Source organism: Somniosus microcephalus, chromosome 12, assembly GCF_052327205.1.
Source record: "Somniosus microcephalus isolate GS21.2 chromosome 12, FLI_Smic_1.0, whole genome shotgun sequence".
In the NCBI taxonomy this organism is placed as follows: domain Eukaryota; kingdom Metazoa; phylum Chordata; class Chondrichthyes; order Squaliformes; family Somniosidae; genus Somniosus; species Somniosus microcephalus.
This window is the reverse complement of record NC_140998.1, coordinates 122,421,535-122,441,784: the sequence shown is the minus strand read 5'-3', so window position 1 is coordinate 122,441,784 and position 20,250 is coordinate 122,421,535. Positions and strand designations below refer to the sequence as shown.

General features: G+C 42.8%; 1 protein-coding gene across 1 annotated transcript in view; it reads left to right on the top strand.

Moving 5' to 3' along the window:
• Window positions 1–561: 561 nt before the first annotated feature.
• Window positions 562–20,250, top strand: part of katnbl1 (katanin p80 subunit B-like 1) — a 50,207-nt gene continuing 30,518 nt past the window's right edge. The window contains exons 1-2 of the mRNA XM_086003502.1: window positions 562–797; window positions 14,609–14,745. Of these exons, the coding sequence (XP_085859628.1) occupies window positions 14,623–14,745 (123 nt within the window). The 5' untranslated portion in view covers window positions 562–797; window positions 14,609–14,622. The remainder of the gene's footprint in view (window positions 798–14,608; window positions 14,746–20,250) is intronic.

Sequence of the window (20,250 nt, the reverse complement as noted above, 5' to 3'; positions counted from 1 at the left end):
GTGTGTGTGTTGGTGGCGAGCTGTATGTGTGTGTGTGTTGGTGGCGGGATGTGTGTGGCGAGCTGTGTGTGTGTTGGTGGCGGGATGTGTGTGGCGAGCTGTGTGTGTGTTGGTGGTGAGCTGTATGTGTGTGTTGGTGGCGAGCTGTGTGTGGCGAGCTGTGTGTGTGTTGGTGGCGGGATGTGTGTGGCGAGCTGTGTGTGTGTTGGTGGCGAGCTGTATGTGTGTGTGTGTTGGTGGCGGGATGTGTGTGGCGAGCTGTGTGTGTGTTGGTGGCGGGATGTGTGTGGCGAGCTGTGTGTGTGTTGGTGGCGGGATGTGTGTGGCGAGCTGTGTGTGTGTTTGTGTGTGGCGGGATGTGTGTGTGTTGGTGGCGAGCTGTATGTGTGTGTGTTGGTGGCGAGCTGTATGTGTGTGTGTGTGTGTGTGTGTGTGTTGGTGGCGGGATGTGTGTGGCGAGCTGTGTGTGTGTTGGTGGTGAGCTGTATGTGTGTATTGGTGGCGAGCTGTGCACTTGCTGAGCAGCGTGTTGTGATTTGAAGAGCAGGCTGCTCCTATCGCGAGGCGCGGTGCCCCAGGCTGGAGCCCAGCCATCCCGGCATGCTCCGGCTCCTCTTCAATGGCGCAGCTTCAGGACAGCGAAGCGGCGGCTGCCACTGCCGCCCGTTAGCGACCGACAGTGACAGAGGCAGTGAGAGTGAGAGCCGGCCGGGAGGCCAGAGGACACCTGGCGCAGTTGCTATCCCACTCGCACCCTCTCCTGTCCCTCCTCCAGTGAAATGCAGTAAAATGTTCCGGTAAGTGGTCTCCCTCCCAATCGGCGGCGGTGGAAGGCCCGAGGCCGCGCACTTGACACCCGGAGTCCGTTGTTTCTACCGAATAGGGATCAGCGGCGGCTTTTTCATTTTAATCTGAATTTATTTGCCACGCTTTATAAACTCCTTGTATCGGTATATATTCTTGGGATCAGTGTACAGCATATTCTTGACAGCTGAGCCCAACGTATAACCTTTTATATATGATTAATATCTTAATTAAAATCTGAAAAGTTATTTTTTTTTAATTGGGAACAGAAATCTCAATTATCCCGATCGACCCGCCCCATCAATGGAAAATTTACATTTCGTTTGGGTCCATTTTGTTTGCCTGGGAGTGGCACCAAGGGAAGTTGTGAACAGGGTAAAGTTGTCGCTGGCAGATATTTTATTATTTGACAACTGTTGATTTATTTATAGCTGCTGGAAATATAGAATGAGTGTTAAATGTATTTACTAGCTTGCAAAGCCACTTGCAGATTCTACCACATTTTGAAACCTATTTATAAAATGCATCTGCTGTTGGCCATTTTTGAAATTGGCATCACATTTCTATTGTAAATGTGATTTTGTTGCCTTCATTGCCTTTGAGGACCTGAGTTTTGCATTTATTTCCTATGCCACTGGATAGAACAATACTGAGGCAGTGGTGGCTAAATAAATGTGCTGTGTAAGTAAAGTCTTTGGTGTGTGTGAAGCAATTTCACTACTGTTTACCAGTAATTAGGTACATTGTTGGAGAAAAGTGAGGCTGAATATGATTTCTAAATGCTTTTACTCTTAACTAACAGTTTACTGGTGAAGTTTGCATAAAACTGGTAGCAAACCACTGCATGTTTCAGGTGGATGGTACCATTGGAATTAAGACAGGAAATCTCCCACTATGCTGACCAACACCGCCAAACAGATTAATTCATAATCATAGAAATTTATGGCACAGAAGGAGGCCATTCAGCCCATGTCTGTGCTGGCCGAAAAAGAACTCTTCAGCCTAATCCCACTTTCCAAGTACTTCTTTAAATGTGATGAAGGTTTCTACCTCTACGACACTTCAGTGTGTTCCAGACCCCCACCGCCCTCTGGGTGAAACATTTCTCAACTCCCCTCTAATCCTTCTACCAATTACTTTAAATGTATGTCACTGGTTGTTGACTCTTCTGCTAAGGGAAATAGGTCCTTCCTATCCACTCTATCTAGGCCCCTCATAATTTTATACATGTCAATTAAATCTCTACTCAGCCTCCTCTGTTCCAAAATTCTCCAGTCTGGCCGACTTTCCCTTTAAGCTGCGCAGCCATGCAGCTCTCTGAAGGTTCCACGCAGCCGGTGAGCCGGTTTTGAAATTGAGAAAAACCGCGCATGGGCAGACTTTTGAATGGGCCGCACAGTCCATTTAAAGGGGCCGAGCGGCCCCCAAAAAATTTAAAGGAACCTTGGTCCTGGCAACATTGAATTTTTTGAAGAGGTAACCGAGAGAGTAGACGAGTGTAATGCAGTAGGTGTAATTTATCTAGATTTTCAAAAGGCCATCGAGAGGGTGCAGAGAAGATTTACAAGGATGATACCAGAAATGAGAGGGTGTACCTATCAGGAAAGGATGAATAGGCTGGGTCTCTTTTTTTTTTCTCTTGTAAAGAGAAGGCTGTGGGGTGACCTAATAGAGATCTTTAAAATTAGTTTTGATAGAGAGGATACAGAGAGAATGTTTCCACTTGTGGGGAGGAGCATAACAAGAGGCCATCAATATAGATAGTCACCAAGAAATCAAATAGGGAATTCAGAAGAAATTTCTTTACCCAAAGAGTGGTGAGAATGTGGAACTCGCTACCACAAGGAGTAGTTGAAGAGAATAGTATAGATGCATTTAAGGGGCGGTTAGATAAGCATATGAGGGAGAAGGGAATAGATGGTTATGCTGATAGATTTAGATGAAGAAAGACAGGAGGAAGCTCAAGTGCCGGCATGGACTGGTTGGGCCAAATGCCCTGTTTCTGTGTTGTATATCCTATGTGAACATTCTTGTAAATCTCTTCTGTACAATCTCTTCTGTACCCTCTCTTGTGCAATCACATCTTCTTGTAATGTGACAATTGTGACCAGTACTTTACGCAGTACTCTAGCTGTGGCCTAACTAGTGTTTTATACAGTTCTCATTGCTCATAATAACCAGCATAATTGGTCATTCATCTCATTGAAATTTATGGAATATTGTTGCAGAATAACTGCTGCACATTTAAATTCTCCCTATAACTGGGGCAGGAAGACAATATTTCCAAACCATATATTGATGTGACTGTGCTATAAATGAAACTTGTTATATCCTTTTGTAGAAACTGAATCAGAACAAAGAGATGCTCTGGTTTTTGATACATGGATGTAATTTCTCAATTGCATGTGACTATATAGTAAAAATAACATGGCAGCTATGAACTTTCACCCTTGCACCAGGTGTGAAGTCTACGCAGGTTGTCCCTTAACACCTGATTCTGATGTGCTCATGAGTCAGTTGAGGACCTGGCTCCCGAGTTACACTGAAGCGGTTCACATCAATGTGAAAACGGTAGTATATGTAAATCACAGAGCTTTAGCTCTGCTTTAAAATGTGGTCTGAATCCACTGAATGCTGTATTCCTGTAACATGCTCCTAAGTAGTTAAATATAACTCAGACTACTTGGTGTATTTAATATCTAGAGAGTGTCTGATTGGAGACAGACCATACAAAGTTATTGTCATAACTCTAAATTACTATTGATGAGTTGTTGATACATTTTCCAGCAATTTTTTAGGATCCTTTTTTTAAAAAAAAGACTTGAATGAATTTATATAGCACCTTTCACAACCACCAGACATCCCAAAGCGCTTTACAGCCAATGAAGTACTTTTTTGACGTGTAGTCACTGTTGTAATGTACTTTCTAATGAGTCACTATACTGACTTCACAGGGATTATTAAACACAAACTAGGTGAAGTATTAAGTATGCAGTTCTTGTGACCATCAAAGAACTGTATTCATTTTGACGATCTGTTCTTTTGGCTGCAGGAGATAGTAGTAGCAACCTGCTCCATTGGGAAAGGAAGTAGGGTTCAGAGATTCTTTACCTAAGTACTACGTGGAAAATAAAAATTATTCTATTTTCCACTTTAATTAAAACTTGTCTAGTGTGTTGCATGTCACTTTGCGTTTTCCCCCTCCTTCACCTGTCGGTAAAGTGCTTGGCTTTTGTTCATTACTGTTACCAGATACTGTAGTTCCTCGTACTGTGTGAGGAATTGCAGGATGTTAATGATTTTTTTAAAAAGCTGTTGCCAGAATTTGTTGGATCTGTTACATTAATACAAAAGTGGCAGCATTATTGGTAATAGTGGCATTATAATTCTGGAGTTAGAGGCCGATCTGACTCTAACTAAAGCCAACAGTATGAAATGCCCCTCTTGGGTACTTTATGAATTTTTGATGGTGAGAAAGCAGACACCCCCACTTGATTTCTTAATAAAAAATAATTGCTGACGGAGCAGAGCTATGCACATGATTGTCAGCGACCATGTGCAGAGCTCCAGTTGAGTGCAAGTCACAGCTCGGCGTAGCCTGCAGTAACGGATGGTCGCTGCACATACAACTCAACAGCTTCTAATTTCAAACTGGTGCAGTATAATTGCAGCCAATCATTCAATTGATATAGAAACCTTTTTTAATCATCATTATATTGCCTAAAAGTATCATGTGTGTGCAGAATACTGATTCAAACTACAGTACTGGTAAATGAGGTTTGAGAAAACTTGCTTTTAGGAAGGATGTGAAGGCACTTGAGAGGGTGCAGAGGAGATTTACCAGAATGGTTCTGGGGATGGGGGATCTTAGCTACAAGGACAGGTTGGAGAAGCTGGATTTGTTTTCATTAGAGCAAAGGAGGTTGAGGGGTGATTTGATAAGTGTACAAGATTATGACGGGTTTTAATAGGCTAGACGGGGAAAGGCTGTTCCCACTAGTTAATGGTACAAGGACTAGGGGACTCAGATTTAAGGTTTTGGGCAAGAGATACAGGGGGATGTGAGGAAAAACTTTTTTATGCAGCGAGCGGTGAGGACCTGGAATTCGCTGCCGACGGAAGTGGTGGAAGTGGAGACGCTCAATGTTTTCAAGGGGAGCCTGGATAGGCACTTCAGGGAAATAAACTTGCAGGGGGTAATGGGACTGACAGGATTGCTCTACAGAGAGCCAGCACTGACTCGTTGGGCTGAATGGCTTCCCTCTATGACTCTATGTTCAGCTTTTCTAAAATATTCAACTAGCTAATTCTGTTTACTTTATGAATCTGTTTATTGGAAATGCTGCAGTGAAATATGAACAAGCCTGATATAGAAGTGCCATTGTGTTAAGTTTGCATAACAAATATAGAAAAGGATGGCCATGTCACACTATCTACATCAACAAGTAAGATTGTCCGCTATTCAAAAATCCAAAAACTGTCAGCTGTAGCTCAGTAGTAGCCCTCTCGCCTTTAAGTCAGAGGGTTGAGGGTTCAAGTCCCATTTCAAAGACTTGAGCACATAATCTAAGTTGGCGCTTCATGATGTACTGAGGGAATGCTGCACTGTTACATGCCCTTGTACATTTAGGTTTTTTTAATTTTTTGCGTGGTAAGTTGCTGAAAATGTGAGCTGATAAGGTCACTGGGATGGAAACGGCATCTGGAACCTGAGTGAACAGGGCAAACAACTGTGTTTCTCCTTAACCAATCAGATTGAAGGATTGTGAAATTAACAGTGCAAGGACTGAGAAGGAAGTGGGTGAATTCAAAGTCAAATCAGGTACAGAAAGAGAAATGGAGAGAGGGAAAGAAAGATTGGATAAAGAGACAAAGGAAAAGTAAAAAGAAATAACATTTACAATTTTACATTTTTAAAATCAACAACAATTAAAACATGAAGGAATGTGTTAAGTCTGTGTTATAATGAGAATTACTACACAGACCACAAGAGTAACTTTTAACAGGTCTTTACTAGTCGAAGGTCAGGGCGGAACTGCCCAATAAATCATTACACAGCACTTATATACCGGTGTGGTCACCACCGGTATTACAGTATACAGCAGCCAAGATAAAGTAGTGCAACCCTTAAAATAGTTCTCTTAAAGGTGGAACGGTTACATACACTACAATTCTCCCTTTTTAGCTTAACATATATATATTCCCCATTAAACATAACATCATAACATATATACACAACTTCATGTACAACAGTTCACAGATTCAGTCTCTCTGGAGGCTTCCTGACTCGGTCCGGATAACGCCTCGGTGGTGTAGTAGTTTTCGGTGGTGTAGCAGGTTCTGATGGCAAGGTCGATTCGGCTTGAATGCCAGTGTCGGGTTCATCTGATTCCAGTATCACCGGATCGGAGGTAGATCCTATGGGTATCTCTGCTTCATCATTAGGCGTATAGAGTGGTGGAGTAGGTTGTCCCTTTTCGGATGACTCTATGATCTGGTCAACATGGCGCCTTATTATGCTTTCACCAATGTCCACGGTATACATCAGCGGTCCTAGTCGTGTGCAAATAGTTCCAGGCTGCCATTTCTCGGTACGGTAGTCCCGGGCCAAAACTTGTTGACCTATCTGGAAGGTTCGAGTTGGCCTTTCATTCATGCCTTGAAATTGCCGGTTCTCTACGTCCCTTCTGATGTTTAGCTTGATCAAATCCAGCCGGCATCTTAGTCTTCTATTGAAAAACATCATGGCGGGAGTTTGGTTTGTAACCGCATGTGTTGCATTCCTGTACGCCAACAAGAAGTTATCTACCTTATGTTGTAGATTTATGTCTTCCTTACCCATGGCCTTTATGGCCTTCTTGAAGGTCTGGACAAACCTTTCAGCTAATCCATTGGTGGCGGGATGGTATGGGGCGGACGTGTAGTGCTTAACCCCGTTGTTTTTTAAGAACTTCCTGAATTCTTCGGACACAAATTGCGGTCCATTATCAGAACAGATCTGTTCCGGCAGCCCATTCCTGGCAAATATGGTCCTTAATACTGTGATGGTTTTTTCCATGGTGGTGGAGGACATCTTTATTACCTCCGGCCACTTGGAGTGTGCATCCACCGCGATTAAGAACATTGAGTCCATAAATGGACCAGCAAAGTCAATACGTACCCTTTGCCATGGAGATGAGGGCCACTCCCATGGATGTAGAGGAGCTTGTGGTGGGGCGTTTTGGACCTTCTGGCATCCTAGACAGCTCTTGGTCATTTCTTCGATGTCTCCATCGATACCTGGCCACCACACAAACGCTCTGGCTAGGTTCTTCATTTTCACTCCACCCAGATGCCCCTCGTGAAGCTCCTTTAGCACTTTATGCTGGAGTTTGGGTGGAATCACCACTCTGGATCCACACATCAAGGTTCCTCGGCACACTGACAGCTGTTCTCTTCTTTGCGAGAATGCTGGCAACAGTGGTTCGCCATGTGCTGGCCATCCCTTCACTGTTAAATCGTAGACTCGTGAGAGAGTCGGGTCATTTCTTGCTTCCTTTTCGATCGTAGCATTTGTTACTGGTAGACATTCCACTATGGTTGAGTGGAACATCTCCACTGGGTCCACTGTAGGCGCCTCTTCTACCGTTGGCAACGGTAGGCGCGATAACCCGTCAGCATTCCCATGCTGTTTTGATCCTTTGTATTCTATGTCATATTGGTGTGCCCCTAGGAAAAGGGACCACCTCTGTAGCCTTTGCGCTGTCATAATGGAAACGCCCTTTTTAGGGTTGAATATGGATACCAACGGCTGGTGGTCTGTCAGCAGTGTAAACTTCTGGCCCTGCAGGTAATGATTAAACTTCTTTACTCCCCACACCAGGCTGAGAGCCTCCCTATCTATCTGAGCATAGTTGTGCTCAGCGGAGGTCAATGATCTGGATGCAAATGCGACTGGCCTTTCCGAGCCATTTGGCCACTTGTGTGAGAGTACTGCTCCAATACCATAAGGAGAAGCATCACAAGCTAAACGAATGGGTAGTGTTGGGTTGAAGTGAGCCAACACTTCCTCTGAAGTGATCAATGCCTTGCTTTTGCGAAAGGCCTTCTTACAGTCCTCGCTCCACTTCCATGGTACTTCTTTCTGCAAAAGAGCATTCAGCGGGTGCAGCACCGTGGATAGATCTGGCAGAAACTTATGGTAATAGTTAATCAACCCTAGGAACGACCTCAACTGGGATACATTTTCCGGAGCGGGAGCCTTCACAACAGCTTCGATCTTGTCAGGTGACTTGTGCAGCCCCTCCTGGTCAATGACATGACCACAGTACGAGATCCGTTTCTGAAAGAACTCACATTTCTGGCGATTAACTCGAAGGCCATATTCCTTCAACCTGGTGAGCACCAGTTTCAAATTTGCAAGGTGTTCCTCATCGTCATCTCCTGTAATCAGGATATCGTCCAAGTAACATTGAGTGCTTGGAATTCCCTGTAATACCTGCTCCATGGCCCTCTGCCAAATTGCTGGAGCCGAAGCCACTCCAAAAACCAGTCTATTATATCGATACAAGCCTCTGTGCGTGTTGATTGTGAGATACTGGCGCGACTCTTCCTCAACTTCCATCTGTAAGTACGCTTGCGCCAGGTCTATCTTGGTGAAGCGTTTCCCGCCAGACAATGAAGCAAAGATATCCTCAATCCGCGGAAGCGGATATTGCTCCGTGTGAAGCACCGGATTAACTGTGATCTTGAAGTCTCCACAGATGCGGACCTTCCCCGGTTCCCCTGGCTTGTTACTCGATGAACGCTTCATGATGGGAACAATGGGCGTGGCCCACTCACTCCAGTCCACCTTAGACAGTACTCCTGAACGTTCTAGCCCTTCCAGCTCAGCTTCCACAGCAGGTCGTATCGCGTAAGGTACCGGTCTGGCTTTGAAAAATTTTGGGTTTGCATGTTCTGCAATCTTGATTTTTGCCTTAATTCCTCTGTGTTCCCAGTCCCTGTTGGAACACCTCCTTTTAGCCTCATCCAATATTCTGGACAATCGTTCAGGTTTGACATCTTTTTTCCCGGAATCTACCGTTATTGCGTTTAGGGAGTGCCAGTCCATATTTATTTTCCTGATCCACTCCTGTCCCAGAAGTGGTGGACCTCCCTCAGGTAGTACATATAAGTCCATACCTTGGTGTTCTTTGCCCTTGTGTACCACCTTGACTTTTATCTTTCCGATGGGGTATACTCTTTGCCCCGTGTATGTCTGCAATACTATCTTCGTATCCCGTAGGGGAATATGTTTGAATAACCTTTTGTAATCTTGCTTATTCATGACCGTCAACGCTGATCCGGTGTCCAATTCCATCTTCATTTGGATTCCTGCTATCTGCAGTGTGACCCAGATAGTTTGTCGGTCAGCTTCCTTACTCACATTGTGAATTCTCAGACTACCCAGTTCCTTGCTGTTGGAGTCTGAATCCGAATTCTGTTCATCCGAACTCTTCTCAGCCACCTTATGTACCTTTCTGCACTTTTCCTGCAGTGACTTTTTGTTGCTGGTCTTCTTTCCTGACCGGCATACTTTAGCTATGTGACCAAGCTTGCCACATTTTCTACATTCCTGGTTTTTAAACCAGCATTGGTTCTGATCGTGTGTCGTCTTCCCACAACGATAACATTTCGTTGTACCCGAAGCCATTTGATCTACGCTGAGTACCGTTGCCTTCAGCTGCATTTCCGCAGTGCCTCTCGCTGCGGCTTCGTGCGATGCTGCCATAGAAACAGCCTTATCAAGTGTAAGATCATTCTCTTCAAGCAGCCGCTTTTGTGTTCCTTCTTTTGACAATCCACACACGAATTTGTCTCTCAGTGCCTCTGTCAGGCTTTCCCCAAACTGACATTATTTCGCTAGCTTACGCTGTTCAATTAAATACTCCGCGTTGCTTTCCTCTTTCAGTTGCGTTCTCGCATAAAATTTAAATCGTTCCGCTAACCTCAGCGGTGTGGGGTTCAAATGATTTTTCAGGACAGCCACAATTTTAGCGAAAGTCTGATCCGCGGTTTAGCTGGTGATAGAAGATGCTTCAATAGCCCGTATGTCTTCGCACCCATTGAGTTTAGTAAGGTTAGTGCTTTATCTTCATCTGATATTTTATTTGCCTTACAATATATCTCTATGCGTTCTACATACGTGGCCCAATCTTCAACATCGGGATCGAAATCGTTGATGTTACCACGCTTAGGCATCTTCGCAACCTTCTTGAGAAACACAAAGAAATTTTTCTTTTATTTTTTTTTCCAAAATGGCGGTTTCCCGCGCTTGTCTTCTTCCCCCGCCTACGAAAATGGCGGCTTCCCACGTTTTGCCTTTCTCCCCCGCTGGCTGTAATGGCGATTGCCAAATTGCTGCGTTCGCCCTCCCCAGCGGTTTTCAAATCGTGCCTCCCAGCCCCTCTTGCAGTCCGGTCCTTTCCCCCGGCTGCGGCTGAGTTCTCCGCGTTTTTTTATTTTTTTATTATTTTCTCCCGCGCCTTACACTGACCCGGTCGCTGCGCCTCGCGGCCTCGGTAGCTGCCCGGCCTTTTTCACGGGTCGCGGTCGAGCTCTCTCTCGACGCTGTTGCGTCTCCCAGCCTGCTTGCAGCCCGGTCTTTCGCACCGGCTGCGTTTGCATTCACCACGACTCCCGTGCCTTACGCTGCCCCAGTCTCAGCGCCTCTGGCCCCGACTTCTGTCCGGCTCTTTTCCCCCGGCCGTGGTCGACTTGATGTTCGTCGCTGATCGGCTTACCCACCACCGTGATAGAAGGGATGATCACTGCCTGTTGCTGATGGAAGGCTTCGTGTCAGAATTCTTCCTTTGCTCTGCAGACCCGAGTCTTCTCTCAGCAGAATGATGAGGGCGGATGCCTCCTCTCGACGCCCGTTAAACTGCCTTGGATGTATCTCTGCCGCAGGGTAAGATCGTACTCGTCGCCACTGTTAAGTCTGTGTGTTATAATGAGAATTACTACACAGACCACGAGTAAATATTAACAGGTCTTAACTAGTCAAAGGTCAGGGCGGAACTGCCCAATAAATCATTACACAGCACTTATATACCGGTGTGGTCACCACCGGTATTACAGTATACAGCAGCCAAGATAAAGTAGTGCAACCCTTAAAATAGTTCTCTTAAAGGTGGAACGGTTGCATACACTACAGAATGAGACTCCCCACTTGTAATAGTTAATTTTGAGTGCCAGGAAGGTTGCTTAGTAGTAATTAACACTTAACCACATTGTTAAAACGATACTTTGACTGGAATGGACAAGACTTAACTTTCTGTGGCAAGATTAGCTCGTATTTATCGCGCAAATACAGCAAGTTCACGCCATTCAGTGCATTTCAATGGAGAGGCAGACAGCAAGATGCTGTTTTCACAAAGCTAACGGAGCGGCGCAACTCGGACAGCAACTTCTGGACATTTGAGTTTAACCGTGCATCTGCCCCCTTGTCTGAAGTTGCTGTATTGTGCATAAATAATGGCGAACGCCATTGGCCTGACCATTATTTTGACAGAAAAATCTGTCATTATTTCATTGCTGTTCATGGATATTTTTCTGTTCTCTTTCTGCTTTCTTTATCAGGGTCTACATAGCATACATTAGCTGAATTCTCGTATATGTGATCTCATGTATTTTAGTGAGATCCTGCAGTTGTCCTAGGTCTAGTGGGCAATTTTTTCCTATGCTTGCACAGCAGCTGTTCTTTGAGGGTGTGAGTATCCTTATAATTAGAATTAGTAACCCACAATGTTAAGACTGATATAGCAACCTCAAATTTAGCCACGCGGTTTTTTTAATCCCATTTTGTACCTCCTGAAAATATTTGCTGCTTGCTGTGATACAGTTTCATGACTTCTTTCCAGTACCTTGCCCATGTGTCTATTATTCAGATGTGAGCAGGCTATTAAAACTGTGGCAGAATCACCAGCCCCCAAAATGACACGAAATTATGCTTTTATCTTTCTCTGATGTACAGTGTGGCTATAACATTCTGTGTGTCCTCTTAAAGATTTGAAGTATTACTTAAATTTTGATTTTAATTGAACTTGCCCAAGAAATCAAAACTATTTAGAAATATTTTAATATGTAATTGTAGTTAAGACCACTGCTTTACAGTGACTGAATATTTCAAATTTTTTTTAAATATTGGGCTCTTGGGATTTTTATCACATCTGTAGATTAAGATGTATGTTTGTTATTTCAGTCATTGAAATACTAGTTTGAAATAGTTAAGATATCACATGTGCAGGGAAACATTAAAATACAAGGGTTAACTTGACATTGTTGGGAAGAATATGTAGTGCAGTATTCAGTCTTCCTTTCCAAGTGGAGTGCCACATCTTGGCATGCCCAAAATTAGTTGTTTTAGGCATGATTTTATAAAGTAAAAATCTGATTGAAAGGAAAATATTCTTATGGGTTTAATCTTTCCTGACATGGAGTCTTTCAGTATATTGGTGGATATAGCAAACTGTTAATGTTGTGTGTCCTGTGGCGCCTCTTAATAGTAAATATCAAAACGGGGAAGCACAAATGCATAACCAGGAAATACTGTGCAAAATTACTGTATATGATCATGAGCTACTGGTACATGTAAACGGCAAACAAAGGGATGATGGCAATTATCAGTGGTTTCTGAAGTAACAGCAGTGTTTTCCAATGAGGAAGCCCCAAGTGATGCTTTTTAATATGCGGTCTTATGTCCAACAGTGTTTAATTGAGGAGCAACTCCTTATTCATTAGTCTCTATATGTTTAAGATTTGGTTTGTATTTGATTCCAAAATAATTCATAATTTAGTTCCTAAATTAAAATGGTTGTTAATTTTTAATATTGTATATCTTCATGCTGTTGCTTAAGAGTAGTCTAGGACCTTGGGGACCGGAACAGATGGGAAGTTGGGAACATGAGCATGATGTGGAAATTGCGATGGGATAGAGTTGGTTTCCTGTTACCTGGTAACTGGGATAGCAAAGTACAGGGTCTGGGACAGGCCTTTATGAATCTGGGAGCTGCAAATAGCAAAGTTCAGAGTATGTGCTGAGTAGAAATTTGAGACACTCAATCTGGAAGCGTTTTGTAATGAAAGGAATTTTATAAAATGTGCTTGGTGTAAGTATCAGCACCCAGTTTATCCTTGTGAATAGAAACATAGAAAAATAGGAGCAGGAGTAGGCCATTCGGCCCTTCAAGCCTGCTCTGCCATTCAATATGATCATGGCTCATCCTCTATCTCAATACCATATTTCTGCTCTCTCCCCATACCCCTTGATGCCTTTTGTATCTATCTATCTCCTTCTTAAATATATTCAGTGAATTGGCCTCCACAGCCTACTGTGGTAGAGAATTCCACAAGTACACCACCCTCTGAGTGAAGAAATTTCTCCTCATCTCAGTCCTAAATGTCCTACCCCGTATCCTGAGACTGTGACCCCTCGTTCTAGACCCCCCAGCCAGAGGAAACATCCTCCCTGCATCCAGTCTGTCTAGCCCTGTCAGAATTTTATACGTTTCAATGAGATCCCCTCTCATTCTTCTAAACTCTAGTGAATACAGGCCTAGTCGACCCAATCTCTCCTGATACGACAGTCCTGCCATCCCAGGAATCAGTCTGGTGAATCTTCGCTGCACTCCCTCTATGGCAAGTATATCTTTTCTTAGGTAAGGAGACCAAAACTGCGCACAATACTCCAGGTGTGGTCTCACCAAGGCCCTGTGTAACTGTAGTAAGACATCCTTGCTCCTGTACTCAAATCCTCTTGCAATGAAGGCCAACATACAATTTGCCTACCTAACTGCTTGCTGCACCTGCATGTTTACTTTCAGTGACTGGTGTACAAGGACACCCAGGCCCCTTTGTACATCAACATTTCCCAATCTATCACCATTTAAATAATACTCTACCTTTCTGTTTTCAATGTGTAAGCATCCACTCCTTTAGGACCTCAAGGCTTGACTTTTCAAATGTTCTCCTTGCTGCAAATCCCTGGCTCCATAGTTCACAAACTACAGCTTATCAGAACATCATGTCCTGCCTACTTCCCTGTGTAAAGTCTTGCACTCCCAGCTTTCTCTGCTCACCTGAATAAGGCCCAGTGAGTTGACTTTAAGATCCTCACCTTTATATTCAGATCCCTCCATCACTTTGCCCCATCATACCTCTGTTATTTCCATCTGTGCCCTCTCCTTCGACATTGGATTACTCTTTGTTACCCATTTTCTTCCTCTACCATCGGTGGATTTTCCTCCAGTCACTGTGGTCTGCCCCTAGAATGCACTTTGAGTTCCTTTTGCCTTGCACCTGCTTACCTACCTTCAAAAACGCCTATAAACTTATTTTTGTGTGTGGCTTCCTCTTCTCTCTTGCTTGGTGTCCAACGTTATTCTTTGCCTTCTGCAGTGTTCAGACAATTTTCTTATGCGAGGGATGCCATAGAATTCTGTTATGGTCTAATAGAAGGGCCTCTCATTTATTACATTTATAATCCATTGTAAGGATTGAAGGCTGCTGACCAATGAGTGATGGTAATGGGTCTAGCCACAGTAGTTCATACTATTTGGAGTCCAGTGACCAGGAAGACTCCAACTCAGAGCAGTTTTGTGTCGGTTGTAAGAAGCTGATTACCTTGGAATCTGGGACCACGCTGAAGGGGGAGGGTTGCGGAGAATTGATTTGGGCAGAACAAGCAGGCTGAGTGGGTAGATGCCTAACTCTTGCCTTGTCTGAAAATTAATAAAAAGAAAAATGAGTAAATAGTAATTATTCTCATCTGTTTCTAACCTAGGATTGCAAGTGATTATGGCATCTAGACATCAAAATGTCAGGCAAGGTGTATTGTTAATTGCTGTGGAGGATGAGCTCATTGAAAAAAGGCAACTTGGTAAAAGGATGCATCCTGATTACAATGAGACTATGAAAAAGGTGAGCAGAAAATATTTATAAAGCCGTATTCTGAAATAAGCACAATATTATACGCAGTGTATTGTGAAAATGCCTCATTTGTTCATTATGTACCATTTATATTCACTGAAGTCACTCTAGCTCATATTGGGCGCATGTGCCTCTGCAAGAGTGCATCATGTTACATAACATTTCTTTGCTCCACCTTGTTCAGTACTCCAAACCAGTCTTCTCTAGTTTTTCTTCTGTTATCAACATTGATGTTTCCTGCTGTTCCCTCATTATTCTATTTTCAGACTTTTGTCTTTGTTTTCCATTTCTTTAAGCCCTGTCATAGGTTCCTGGCTGAGGGGACAGAGAAACTGCCCCAAGTCTTCTGCAGCTTCAGGTCTTGTATCAGCCACTTTGCGGATGTTCAGAAGTGACCTATGGTGATTGACCCTTCCTGTTAGAGCCTCCTAGTCTCTAGGAAGTGCAAGTGAGAACCCCATCTTGCCAGTCTGCGGTATTTATAGACTAGCAATGTGTTGTGGCATCTCCTTCCATAAGTCCTTGTCTTTAGCACTGCTTCATTTCTGACAGAAGCTGGGAACTTTTGCATTTCCTTAAGGCAGCAAAACCTCCAGGCCTTCTGCACTTGCATGATCTCCCCGGTTCTTCTGGGACCATGCTCATTAAATGAGCTAATTCTGAAGTGGTGCCTGACTAGGAAGAGGACTTGGAGAAAAGGACCACGTTCAAATTGTAGACTGGGAAAGTGTCTTCGACTTTGTGGGGTTTATTGAATTAGATCTTTGGTCTTCATAGTAGAGATAGAGGATAAAGCACCAGAGACATGAGGAAAACTCAAATTAAATCAAGAGGAGGGACTTACTAGATTTAATATAAGTAAAATAATAGTAATGGAGAAAATAATGAGACTGAAGATTGACAAATCTCCAGGATCTGATAGTTTCTACCCCAGGGTATTAAAAGAAGTGGGTGAGGAAATTGCAGATGCTTTTAGTCATGATCTTCCAAAGCTCTTGATTCAGAAATTGTCCCCTTGGATTGGAAAATTACCACCGTCACTCCATATTTAAGGGTGGGAGAGAGCAACCAGGAAATTATAAACCGATTAGTCTAACATCTGTTGTGGGGACAGCGTGACGGAGCACTTGGACAAATATGAACTGATCAGAGAGAGCCAGCATGGATTTGCAAAAGAAAAATCATGTCTAACTAACATAGTTGAATATTTTGAAGAGGTTCCTAACGTGGTAGATAAGGGAGTGTCTATGAATATTATTAAATGCCTTCTGGAAGTCCACTAAGTAAGGTTCCACACAAGCAACTGTTAGAAAAAATGAATGCACCTGGAATTGGAGGCAACCTTTTGACATGGGTAGGGAATTGGTTAGGAGGTAGGAGACACAAAGTAGGAATAATGAGTATGTATTCCAATTGACAGATATGTCGAGTGCTATCCCACCGTGATCTGTACTGGGGCTGCAGCTTTTCACTATATGTATCAGTTACTTAGATGAAGGAACAGAGAGCCAAGTTTGCTGATGACACTAAGTTGGGTGGTATGGTAAGTAGTGTAGATGGGAGCAAATAGTTGAAAATGGACATTGATAGATTAAGCAGGTGGGCAAAACTAGCAGATGGAGTTCAATGTGGGAAGGTGCGAGGCCATCCACTTTGGACCTAAGTAAGATGGATCAGAGTATTTTCTAAATGGTAAGAAGCTAGGAACTGCGGAAGAACAGAGAGATTTAGGGCTCCATGTTCAGAAATCAGTAAAAGCTAGTGGACAGGTACAAATTAAAAAGGCTAATTGAATGTTAGCCTTTAGCTCAAGGAGGCTGGAATACAAAGGGGTGTAAATTATGCTACAGTTGTATAAAGTGCTGGTTAGATCACATCTGGAGTGCTACATTCACTTCTAGACACCACACCTCAGGATGGGTATCCTTGGGTGGCCAGTAGGTGCAGCGCAGATTCACCAGAATGATACCAGGGTTAAATTGTGAGGGCAGGTTGCATAGACTAGGTTTGTATTCCCTTGAGTATAGAAGATTAAGGGGTGATCTAATTGAGGTTTTTAAGATGATTAAAGGATTTGATAGGGTAGATAGAGAGAAACTATTTCCTCTGGGAGAGTCCAGAACAAGGGTCACAACCTTTAAAATTAGATCTAGGTCGTTCAGGGGTGATGTCGAGAAGCACTACTTCACACAATAGTAGTGGAAACCTGGAACTCTCTTGAAGCTAGATCAATTGAAAATTTCAAAACTGAGATACAGATTTGTTAGGTAAAGGTATTAAGGGAAATGGAGCAAAGGTGGATAAATGAGTTGAGGTACAGATCAGCCATGATCAAATTGAATGGCGATACAGGCTCAAGTGGCTGAATGATCTCCTGTTCTATGTTCTTCAATGGTTGTTGATCTTGATACCTCTATGCTAAAAGAACCATCTGGTGTGATGAAAGTTGTAATGTCCCCTTGATATTGTTTCAGCAATGCTTTGCATGATTCTTAATTTCACTGCATATCAAGAAACAACAGGCACCTTAATTTTACATAAGTTCACAGCATTGTGCATTCCGTTCAGCCATCTGTGTACTTATCAATCCCACTGATTTGGTGGAGGTGATAGATTGTTGTAGCTCTACTTGTGAACATGATCCTGAAACTTCAATTATTTAACTTTTAACCTTGTAAGTCTCCTACACCGTCTCAAAAAAATACTGAGTGGTAAATTAGAGTTTTGTCTGGAGTTCCCAGCACGGTGAGTTTCAGTTTAGAAAATAATTCATTTTATGTATATGGTTATAAACAAATCCCTAAATGGTGTTATAAATTACAGGGCTTTAAACTAATGAAGGGGGGGGGGGAAGGATTCAGGAAAGAGTAAATTTAAAAGCAGCGAGAGAAATGTAAAGGCACTAGAACAGAATAGTGTTTTGGGTAAAAATAAGCAGAGTGGGTCAGGAAGGGACAGAGAGTAACAAAGGTAATGAGGCATCAGTGACTACGGTGACATCAGGGAAAAATAGAAATAAAGCTAAAGGCACTATATCCTGAGTGCGCGAAGCATTCACAACAAAATAGCTGAATTAATAGCACGGATAGAAATTAATAGGTTTGATCTTTTGGATGAGACGTTAAACTGAGGCCCTGTCTGCTCTCTCAGCTGGACGTATAAGATCCCATGGCGCTACAGGAAACTTTCGATTTACCGGCACCTAAATAACCAGAAATCTCGGTTAACCAGCAAAATTCAGGAGTAAGTTCAGGTAACTTTTATTACTTGCCTTCCTCCATCTGTTGCTGTGCAAGGGTGTGGCTGCAGCTGTTGCTAAGCTACAGAGACGCTTGCAACTTGTGGCCATTGTTCTGAACCTGTTGCTAACCAACAGGGTTTGTTGCTTTATACGGAACTCTCAGCTCCGTGTCTTTTACTATAGCTTTCGGTTATCCGGAGTTTTTGATGAACCGGCACTACGTCGGTCCCATCCGTGCCGGATTTTAAAAAAAGCTTCCTGTATTTCGAAGAGGAGCTGGGGCGTTATCCCTGGTGTCCTGGCCAATATGTGTCCCTCAACATAACAAAAATGGATTATCTGGTCATTATCACATTGCTGTTTGTGGGTGCTTGCTGTGCGCAAATTGGCTACCGATTATCCCACATTACAACAGTGACTACACTCCAAAAGTACTTCATTGGCTGTAAAGCGCTTTGAGAAGTCCGGTGGACGTGAAAGGTGCTATATAAATGCAAGTCTTTCTTTCTGAGATGAGAAGAAAATTCTTCAGAGGGTGGTGAATCTTTGGAATACTCTACCCCAGAGGGCTGTGGAGGCTCAGTCATTCGGTATATTCAAAACAGAAGTCGATAGATTTCTGACTAGTTATGGGCATCAAGGGATATAGTGATAGGGCCAATGAATGGAGTTGAAGCAGACGATCAGCCATGATCTCATTGAATGGCGGAGCAGGCTTGAAGGGCCGATTGGCCGCCTCCTGCTCCTATTTCTTGCGTTCTTATTCATGTCTTCTGTATTTTAAAGTAGCATAAAGTAATGAACATGAATAAGGCACAAATCCAATTCACTTCTCGCAATATACGTGATACACCATAGCTTGATGTTCATGGCTGGGAATGGTCTACTCCAGCTCCTATTTCTTGTGTTCTTTAATAGCCATTACGGAGACGTGGTTGCAATGTGGCCAAGGTTGGGAATTAAATATTCCAGAATACTTAACTTTTAGAAGAGATGGACAAAATGGCAAAGGAGCAGGGGTAGCCCTGATAATAAAGGATGGGATAAAGACAGTAGCGAGAAAGGATCTTGGCTCTGAAAATCAAGAAGTAGAATCCGTTTGGGTGGAGCTAAGAAACAGCAAGGGGTAGAAAACATTGGTGGGAGTTGTTTATAGACCCCCCAAACAGTAGTTGTAATGTCAGGCAGAGTATAAATCAGGAAATTAGAGGCACATGTAACAAGGGTAATACAATAATCATGGCCTTTAATTTATATGTAGACTGGGCAAACCAAATTTGCAGTAATAGTGTGGAGGACAAATTCATGGAATGTATGCAAGATAGTTTTCTAGATCAATATGTTGAGGAACCAATTAGGGAACAGGCTATTTTAGATCTAGTATTGTGCACTGAGAAAGGGTTAATTAATAACCTTGTAGTAAAGGGGCCTTTAGGGAAGAGTAACCATAATATGATAGAATTTTATATTGAGTTTGAAAGTGATTTAGTTAAATCCTAAACTAGTGTCTTAAATCTAAACAAAGCAAACTATGTTGGTATGAGGGGCGAGTTGGCTAAGGTAAATTGGGAAACTACATTAAAAGGTATGACGGTAGAAAAGCAATGGCTAGCATTTAAAGAATTAATACATAATTTACAACAAATCTACATTCCTTTTAAGGCACAAAAACCCCACAGGAAAAGTGGTCCAACCGTGGCTAATAAGAGAAGTTAAAGATAGTATTAGATCAAAGGACGATGCTTATAATGTTGCTAAAAAGAGTAGTAAGCCTGAGGATTTTAGAATTCAGCAAAGTAGGACCAAGAAATTGATAAAGGGAAAATAGAATGAGAGTAAACTAGCAAAAGACATAAAAACAGATTGTAAAAGCTTCTAGAGGTATGTAAAAAGGAAAAGATTAGCAAAAGTAAATATGGGTCCCTTACAGGCTGAGACAGGAGAAATTATAATGGGGAATAGGGAAATGGCAGAGAAATTAAACAAATATTTTGTGTTCTGTCTTCACGGAAGAAGACGCAAAAAATTTTCCGGAAATAGTATAGAACCAAGGGTCTAGCGAGAATGAGGAACTGAAAGATATTAATTAAAACAAAAGTACTGGAGAAATTAACAGGATTCAAAGCCGATAAATCCCCTGGACCTGATGGCCTACATCCTAGGCTTTTGACAGAGGTGGCTATAGAGATAGTGGATGCATTGGTTGTCATTTTCCAAAATTCCATAGATTCTAGGATTGGAAGGTAACAAATGTA